Raw genomic sequence first — 9,471 nt, 5'->3', positions numbered from 1 at the left:
GACTCACTGGATACAGCAGGAAAAGCAGAAATTAAATCAACCACACTTTCAAAGATTTAAGTGCAACTGTTTTTACCAAGAGCAAGATTTCAGACCAAGAAGGTATCGGTCCCCCTAAAACGCGTGAGTATGCGTGCACGTTCAGCAGAACCCACGGTGCCCAGGCTAAAGGGGTAACACAGGGGCCTTGGGGCCTCGGGAACGAGCCATCCTCGGAGAAAACTATTTCCACTGGGTTCACTGGGTTTTGGTCACAAACACTAGCAGGACCACAGATGGGTCTCAGGCAGCATTACTGAAAATCAGGAAACTTGGAAAAACAGGCGAAACAGATACAGATAAATTTGTTTTTAATAAAGGAGTTAATTTTCTTTCAATCCTCTATAAAACAATAGCAATTAAAAACTTCATTTTTTTGAAAGTAAAATATTTACATATGAACAAGTAACTGTGCAAAATTTACATGAAAAAATGGAAAGACAAGGATTTCCTAAAAGATAAAATAAAAGGTGTAACAGTTCTCAGGTGTTGATAAAAAATACTGATCAGCGTTCAGTTCACACGCGCGAATTAAAGTCTAACGTGAGAATTCACACAGAGAAAGCCAAAGTATTTACAGTCATAAAAGTACTATCAATAGACAATTTAATACAATAACCTCTGAAAATATAAAGAACCAATTAGTATATTTGTAATAAAAAAATAGGTACAAAGAAGGGGCTTTGCTCTGGACGTCTGTAAAGTTGGCCCACAGCTTGCATACAGTCTCTTAGCAAAATAATTATAGTTTACATAGCCATTTTTATGTTATGTGCCAAAAATTATGTACAATTACTGACAAAATACACCAACCATTTTTCAACACTTGATTCACACTGAGAAACAGTCTCTTGATGATTCTTCTCAACTGTGATTTTATTTAATCTAAGTTTTCACTTTTAGCTAAAAAACACAGTGCAAGTAAAATATATTTATGCTGAAAAGGTTCTCATTTCTCTTAACTCTACAGCTTCACAAACTGTAGCAAATAAAATGCATTTGTACAGATGCTGAGCACATTCGGAGGAGCCCACCCAGGCCGGAGCCCCGCCTGCACCAAGCAGAAACGCGGCTGCGCTCCGAGGTGCCGGCGCCACAGAGCTGTGTATTCCTAGACAATCTGGAGCGGGAGGGACGGGCAGGGGCAAGATAAATAGGCTAAAAATCAGTTTGCTTTGCCAACTGACTATTACAAAAATAAAATAAGTGAAAGGAGGCATCGGCTGCAGACACACACCTACGCAGTGAGGCAGGCTGAACTAAACCAAAACGCACAGACAAGGTAGAAACTGCTACACGGTGGCAGAGGCAGCTAACTACTTGCTAAGCGGTCCCGTCAGTCTTCATATATGGCTTGTTTGGCAAGAAGGCCACGCAATCAAGGGTGAGTTCGGGTTGAGCTGTCCTTTGAGAGTATCCACAGGCCTTTGTATTCTCGGCTACAGAAACAGGTTTTCTTCCACACTGAGCTGATTTAGAAACAGGAATATAAAACTGTTCCATTGTAAAGAAGTGGCTGTTTTTAAACAATATCCCATTTGCGTATTACAAAAAGGCGTAATCTGCAAATATATAAAAATGTCCCCAGGCGTCTCCGTCAAAAACACCGTGCTCTTCCTGTTACTTAAGGAATGCTTTGTAGAGCAACAGTGAATGGCTTGTCTCGCGCTCATTTTCTAAACAAAATATGAGGTCCCTGAGGTTGACCCGCGTGATTCTTTGCCGCGTGAACTGTCTGGGGGTTCCCACGCCGGAGCTGCCTGGGACCGCCGCGCCTGGGCCCGAGCCCTGGTGACGAGAAAGGAGAAGACAGTTGCATTAGTGGCGCTCAGAGGGGGGCTGCAAAAGTAGGGAGGGAAGGGGCAACTCAAGCGTCCCCCACAGGTGTCCCAGGACCCTGATTCTGGGGGAAGCTGGCAGAGCACAGGCTCCTTCCACCAGGCCCCCAGCTGGAGCTGGCGTGTGGTCTGAGTCCCCAGCAGGGAGCATGAGGGAAGGAGACCCCCACTCCAGGGCGCACACTCAGACCGCCATCCTTCAAGCCCCACAAAGCTCACGCTCTGGCCCTGGGCAGGAGGACAGACAAAGCCGGCACTCCTGGCCTGGGGAAGAGGCCGGACAACTCCGGGCGTGCAGCCGGCCGACCACTGTGACCACAGCAAGGCTGCCCAGGGGCGCGGGTGAGGAGACCGAGGCCCACACCCGATGCCACACCTGGCTGTGCATCCCCTCTAGGTCTCAACTCCTGGGCCGGGCGGGCTGCTGGTCAGCTGAGGAGACCGACTGCTCGGCGGTTATGACAGTGGTCCGCAGCCGAGGGCTCCCTGCCCCCACTGCGCCCTGCACAGACCCCCGCCCCTCGGTGACCGGCCACCCCACAAGTAGCTGGGAGGTCGGAGTCGCTGGGGGCCTGACGCTCGGGTGCTGTGTCACCACCAAGAAGCAGTGTCCAGTGGTCTTATCATCACCGCTCCGTCCCACGCTCTGCTGGGCACCGACTACAGAATCCCAGTGGCAGTCTGTTTCCGAACGAGTGTCTGTGTCCTGGCAGCGACCTGCCTGTGGGTGTCCCAGCGTGCACACAGCGGCGCTTTTCCTGTGCACTCGTTCTCTATTAGAACCGAAGGAGCTGAAGGCGCAAACTGCCCAAGAGAAAGCAGGGAGCACATGCCAGCAGATGGTGGCCTCAACAGCCGGCAGAGCCACACCCACACTGGCCAGGCACCAAGTGTGAAAAGCGTGGATTGGTGGCATTTTCATGATGCGGCGGACAGTCAGAGCAGAGGGGCACACTCCCACTCCCCACGTGGCACAAGCCATCACAGTCATCCTCAGCCACACCGCCCTGGAGGCCGCTTCTGCTTGCGTGGAAGACGCCCGCCGTTCTCTTGGCAGTCCTTCGTCTCCATGACAGCCTTGCAGAGCAACTTGTGTGTAGCGACATGCAGTGCCCCCTGAAGGGCTGGGGAAACGCAGTCAGAAGGAACGAAGAAAACAGTTTCGTCTCCATGAAGCCACTGAGGCAGCAGCCTTGCCGGCAGAGGTGTGGGCTTCTCTTGAGGGGCACCTGGCACTCTGGACACAGCTATAAGCCAGTTTCTGGAAGAAAAAAGCCGGAAGGGAAGGGCACCGGCCACAGCAGAGTGGAGGGTGGATGGCCTTTTTCTCCCAGGCATCCGGGGACGTCAGACTCCTCACACCGTGATGGCAGGCCCTCCTCGGCATGCGGCTGGACTGCAAACCTGCCTCTGCTTCCACACTTGCTGCCAGGGCCAACCCCACCTGCCCAGCTAGGTGCTTGGGAAAGAAAGCCAGGTGATGGCAGCGGGGGCACCCCGGGCAGCGGCCAACAGCTGTGAGCTGCCAGCAGGGTAGGCTGTTTTCATGTCTCCACTTTCAGGATCAATGGCCGAAACCAAGGTTGAGACGAGGGCAGGACGTTCGCCTCAGGCACAAAACTTAAGGGATGCTAAAAGCCAGAAATCAAGATAAACAATATCAAAATTGGTGCCCCAAACTCGCTGGTGGGCCACGTCAGTGCCAGCTGAGGGCACGGCAAGCTCTGCCTGGCCACATGCAGCCCGGGGCTTAGTCTCCTGCGTCAGGCTCAGAGCCGGGTGGCCACTGCATGTGTGTTAAGACACAAAGCCTCACTGGCCTCTGGATTTCTACAAACCCAGATGCATTTCTCTCAAGCTATAAAAATTACAGATCTATGCTCACAGGTATCCACTTGGTACTGCAATCACTCTGACCACACAGTGAACTGTGGACTTTTCCTACTAGTCCCCAAGGAGGGGCTGGCAGTCAGTGTCCCCATCTCTAGTCACAAGGCTTGTAGGTGTCCTGGTCATAGATAGCAAACCTAACTCTCAGCCCCAGGACGGGGCCGCCAACATAGAAACAGTCCCCCAAAGGCTGCACTGGCCCGGCAGCGGCCACCCCTCCACCAGCACATCCAGAGCCCAGGGGCGCTGTGGGAGCTGTGGCCTTGACAGGGGGCAGACGGTCACAGGGCTGGGGCCGCCCTGCCTCACACAGGGCCCACCACACAGTAACAGCCCCGGGAGCAGCCTGCTGGGGAGCCTGGTGCCAGCTGCGTTCTGGGTGCAGCGAGTGCAGCTCACGGCCTGCACTTTGGGGTTGGAGGATAGGCAGCTACGTCCAAAGGGTGACTGGGGACACAGATGGCAAGGCTCTCTGGGCCCTGGCTGCTCCCCTCTGGGCAATGGTGCCATGAACACGTACCCTGGAAAGAGTACGTGAAGGCAGTCGAACTGGCACAATTAATCTAAGCTGCCACAATAATCATGTAACAGAAAGAATCTCCTTCCATGGGGACATCCTGCTGGGGGATCCACGCAGCACCAAAGGCCCCCACATCCTGCAGGAAGCCACTCTGCCACCAGCGCACCCACGGCACAGCCAGCCAGAGCGGCGAGCTGAGCCCAGGCCTGCACACTGTCGCCAGGCACTCCAGGGCAGGCTGAGGGCTCTCATCAACACCAGAGGCCCCTGCCCAAAGGACAGTCAGGCCAGGACAGCGGCCAGGAGCAGAGGTACGGGAGCAGCCCCAAAGACTCCCGTAAGCCCATGTGGCCTTTGGAGAACCGTAAGAAGCGCTCAGAAACAACTCTTGAGATGACATCACACTCAGAACCAGCCTTGAGCAACACAGGACAGACACGCACAGAGCCAAGCCACCACACGGACACGGAGGTGCCCACGTCCAGGAGGGCTTCGAGAGGCAGCGTCACCAACGCGTGGGGCATGGTCACCTTAACTCCCGACAAGCACCGCCAGACATGCCCGGGGCCAGCACAGACTGCAAGAAAGCACGCCAGCACCAGTCCCAGGGGTGTGCCAAGTGAAACAAAATGTGCCACAAGAGCCCTGGCAGCTGTGCGGTGAGGGGAAGAAACCAACGGGCAAGGAGGCCTGCAGGCCCGGAGCTGCTCAGAGTCTCCTCCTGGCAACCACAGCAGTCAAACGGGGCAGCCGAAACTGCACCATGCTGCCAGGAGAGGGCACTGTGACACCACATACCAAAAGCCCAACACCACTGGAGAGTGCAGCAAACCCAGGGGAGCCCCACAGCAAGCTCCCCCAGGCACAATTCACCCGGCAGGCAACATTTTGTACACAAGACATACCAAGTGCTACTGAAGGTCAAAAAATCACCATGGATCCAAAACCCCACACCTAGGGAACATTTAAGAAGCAAAAAACCAGGAAGACCCGAGAGTTGAATAAATGAGGCTGAGGGCCGGCGAGATAGCTCAGCGGACTAAGCGCCTACTTAGGCAAGTGCAGGGGCCAGGGTTCGGTCTCCAGCGCCACATAGCACACTGGCCCTGCCCCTAGGTGCACTGCCAGCCATGGAGACCAGGTGTGCTGGTGCACACCTGTAATCCCAGCACAGGGAGACTGAAAACAGGAACATCACTATGAGCCCAAGCTGCACAGTGAGACTCTGTACTGAATACATTAAAAAATAGATTCATTCAAAATGAATCAAGAACAAGGCAGATGAGAAAAGCATGCGAAGGCACGCCGTGCCGGACCCACCCATGGGCGTGGTGGTGCGTGCCTGTAATCCCAGCACTTGGGAGCTGAAAACAGGAGGATCACTCTGAGTCCAATCTATGCAGGGAGACCCTGCAGACCCCGTACCAAATGCATAAGAAAAAGCATGTGAAAGCTGCGGTGCGTCACGCGTCACAGGGAAATGCAAACCGAAAGCACACTGAGATGCCGCCGCACACCTCCCAGCCCAGAGCGCGGGCGAGCGAGCAGCAAGCACCGCACAGTGGCCACAGCGAGGCACAGCGAGCGGCACAGCTTTAACGGGAGCCGGACCGTGTCTTGCACAACCCAGCCAGCACCTGTGCACCCTACGATGTGGACATGCGGTTACCACCCTGAACCAAGTAAGCACGCAAGCCCTGAGAAGACACAAAGGAGTTTAGGAAACCTATGTGCATACTGCTGAATGAGAAAGCCACCCTGAAGGGGCCACACACAGCCCCAGCTGGGCCAAAGCAGACAAAGGCAACAGCACAGCGCAGCAAGAGGCAGCGAGGAAGAAGAGGCCGTGGGCCGGGGCACAAACGGGAGCACAGCACTCCTGTGGAGGCCCTGGAGTCTGTACAGCCAGCCTGGAAAAGGGGAAGAGGGGAGGAGGGGAAGAGGGGAGAGGAGGAGGGGAGATGGGGAGGAAGGGAGGAGGGGAGGAGGGGGAAGCGGGCAGGGCACAAGAACTGCAGGGGCACTGCCTGGAGGGGTGCGCAGTGGACAGTCATGAGGGAGATCTGTACTCTCCATTTTTATGTGAGCTTATAATTATCCTAAAAAATAAAAGCTCAATTTTTAAACCCATAAAAATCTAATGCGATCTCCAGTGAGCAGTGGCACTCCAGTGTTCGGCATTAGGTGAACAGGGCAAGGAATGCATGGGAACTCTGTACTGCTTCTAACATTTCTGTACGTTTAAAAGAGAAATGAAAATCAGAAAAGAATTATCTATCCCATAGAAATCATCCTAGCAGAAGTTTGTTTTAAATTCTAGGTGTTCCTAGGTATCCTCCTGAAGTTCAAAAGAGAAAAGGCCAAGCAACATGTGAAAGAACTTCACCCAACCGTCTTCGGTGACACGACTTCCTCGCTAGTAACGCCCTCTGACACCCACCCGCACCCCCCACGCTCACCAGGTCCTCTATTTGCTCCCCGTCTGTCCCGCCCACACGCCAGTGTCACTCAGCTGGAAGTATGCATCGTTTCTATTCTTAGAAGTGCAGATACTGTACCTTAGGTCTAAAGTTAACAACAGGCCTCTGGTATAACCCTCTTCTGCTAATAGAGGGACTCCAGCAGCCAAAGGAGCTGGGAAACAAAGACATGAGCACTAGGGCCAGGGATGGGGACGGGCTAGGGTATAGCTCACTGGCGGAGAGCCGTGAGGCCCTGGGCTCTGTGCCTGGCACCACAAAACCCAAATACACGGGAGCAGTGGCAGCCGGATCACCACCGTCTGTGCAGACGCGTACCAGCAAAGAAAAGAGTCAGACAGACAGAAACAACCAGAGGGGCTGAACTAGGCCCTGAGGTATCTGTCTGCGCTCTCCCTCACAGGGCTTTCTGACAGGGGGAGGGGCCACATGGGATGCCCCAGCAAGTGCACAAATGCTCCCGAGCCTGACGTGGGAGGCAGAAGCAGTGGTCTCACAGAAATACATCAAAATAGTAATGTCCTGCGGCTAAGCAACATTGAAGAAAATGGTAAGAGGTCATAAAGAACAGAAATCAAAATCAGCAAACCTTAGAAATGAAGTGATGACGAAATCAAGAAAATCTAGAATTTAGAGAACCCCACATGAGAAGTGAAGACCACAAGAGCCCAAGAGTGGGTCCACGTTCTGTGCCTCTCTGAACTGCAAACAGACCCGGGAATCCTCCATGCCCCAACTCCGTCCATTGAAACGGCCTTGACTCTGGATCAACTGGCGTCCCCAGAGTGCCCATGGCCTGCCAAAGCCATTCCCCAGTGGCTTCTGAAGAGAGGCTGTTTCCAGGTCTGGAGCAGGACAGGTGTACAAGGAACCCAGAATGCTGTGTGTGTCCTGGCAGACCAAGGCCTGGGGACCGCCACCCCACACAACCCAGGAGCCAAGTTGGGGTGCTGCCCAGCTAGAGACCATTCAGTGAACCGCAGCATGAACGCTAACTGCGGCAGGCCAGGGCCTGCTGGTCACGTGCACCGTGCGCCGGCAGTGGAAACCCTGGCAGCACAGGCATGACTGTCCCACCAAGGGGCTTGCCCCACGGCAGCACAGCAGACTCATCATCTCTGTCAGTCATTCTAATAAAATTAACAAAAAGCAGGGCTGGCCAAATAACTCAGCAGATTAAAGTGCCTGCGGGGGGGGGGGGGGGGGGGGGGCTGGGGGGGGGGGGGGGGGCGGCCCGCGGGGGTGGGAGAGGGTCCGGCCCACGCTGCGCCTGGGCTATTGAGACAGGATGCTTATACACACACACACACACACACACACACACAAAAAAAAAAAAAAAAAAAAAAAAAAAAAAAATCTAAACCATAACAGAAGTGTTACCCAATTCTGACTAAAATCAATAGAAAAATAGCATTTCTCCCAAATTTGGAAGATCTTTCAAATTGGGGTTCCAGTATTTTAGCCCCCCAAATCTTTTATAGCTTGCTTACAACTAATTATCATAAAATTTGTATCTTCTTAATTATTTAAGGGAAAGTTTTTTTCCCCCCCCGGGAGTCACATTTATTGAAAATTGCCTAATCAGAGGAACTCAAAAATAGGTTAAAACAAATTCCAGACTAATGTTGAGGTTAAAAAAAAAATAGCTTTGGTTTAGGAGAAATTATTTGTCTGTTTCATAATCGACAATGTTGTGTAAAATAATTGGAACATCATCTTAGAAATTTGTGACTTGATTGAATTTAAGTTAGACCCTAGTATTCCGGCTAAAGCTATACAGAGTGTAAACTACTGCCTGAAATAGAGACTAAAATAACTTAGAGCAAATTCTGAAAGTAAGAATTTTGTTCACTGATGTATTAGTGGATACAGAAGTAAAGGCTTTTCTAAGACAAATGGTCCTACATATTTGCTATCTAAGAAAGTTTAGAAAAAAAATTCCTATAGAAGGATAAAATGAGTTAAATAAGAAAATTCCACTGAAATGTTAGAAAAGCATTGATGAAAGTCAGCAAATACGAAGAATCACTTTGCCTGTTCCTTCCCATGTGTACCTGTGTCAGGCATTGCTAATTAATCAAGGCTCATTTCTATGCTGAATCTGCAGTTATTTTCTGATCATCAGTGTTTTATCCAATGGACAGTAAGGATTATACAATTTGATTTATGAGGTGGAACCTACTTGCTCTCCTTGGTTTAATTCACTTGTCCAAGGAGTCTCTTTGGCAAAGAAAGTCTCTGTTCAAATATCAGAAACATGATCTGAAATGTCATAGGAAGAAAAAGAGATCAGATATAAAGAATCTTACTCTAAATTGATAGGCCTCTTTTGAGTGATCGACTAAGTATTATTTATGTTTAAATAAGGTGGAACTTCTGGTGTCATTGATTTGTGCCTAAGCAAACCTGAAAACCAAGATGTCTAACTACCTCTACAGTCTGGAGAGAGCTGCATATGAAAAGTCCAGTGTTGGGTTCAGAAACCTCTCTGTAGGGTCTGCTCATTAAGATGGAATGAAAAAAAAAAAAAAAAAACAGATGGAATGAAATCCATCTATTACCAGTAATCGCCCCACCATTCTGGTCTCCAAAAGAAGGCTGGAGAGAAGGAAAAGTCATGGCTGTTTTCTGTGGCTTGGGGACAATTTTCTGTCTGCTCTTTATAGGTGAAGGGGTGGGGGGGTGGATGCCAGGAGAATCATCT

The 9,471-nt window shown here is 51.4% G+C and overlaps 1 protein-coding gene across 3 annotated transcripts in view; it reads right to left on the bottom strand.

Moving 5' to 3' along the window:
- Nucleotides 1-369: 369 nt before the first annotated feature.
- Taf4 (TATA-box binding protein associated factor 4) overlaps nucleotides 370-9,471 on the bottom strand; it is a 70,069-nt gene continuing 60,967 nt past the window's right edge. Inside the window, exons 15-16 of one of the 3 annotated variants that reach the window (XR_002818741.1) lie at nucleotides 2,254-3,138; nucleotides 1,746-1,827 (exon numbers count right to left, since the gene is read on the bottom strand). Coding sequence is in view for 2 of the 3 variants with exons in the window: in XM_023704293.1 (XP_023560061.1) it covers nucleotides 1,660-1,827 (168 nt within the window). In the remaining variant the exon portion in view is untranslated. The other 2 variants (XM_023704293.1, XM_023704294.1) reach the window with 2 other exon arrangements.

This window comes from Octodon degus, unplaced genomic scaffold (genome assembly GCF_000260255.1).
Source record: "Octodon degus isolate 3935 unplaced genomic scaffold, OctDeg1.0 scaffold00194, whole genome shotgun sequence".
In the NCBI taxonomy this organism is placed as follows: domain Eukaryota; kingdom Metazoa; phylum Chordata; class Mammalia; order Rodentia; family Octodontidae; genus Octodon; species Octodon degus.
This window is presented reverse-complemented; position numbering and strand designations above follow the sequence as displayed.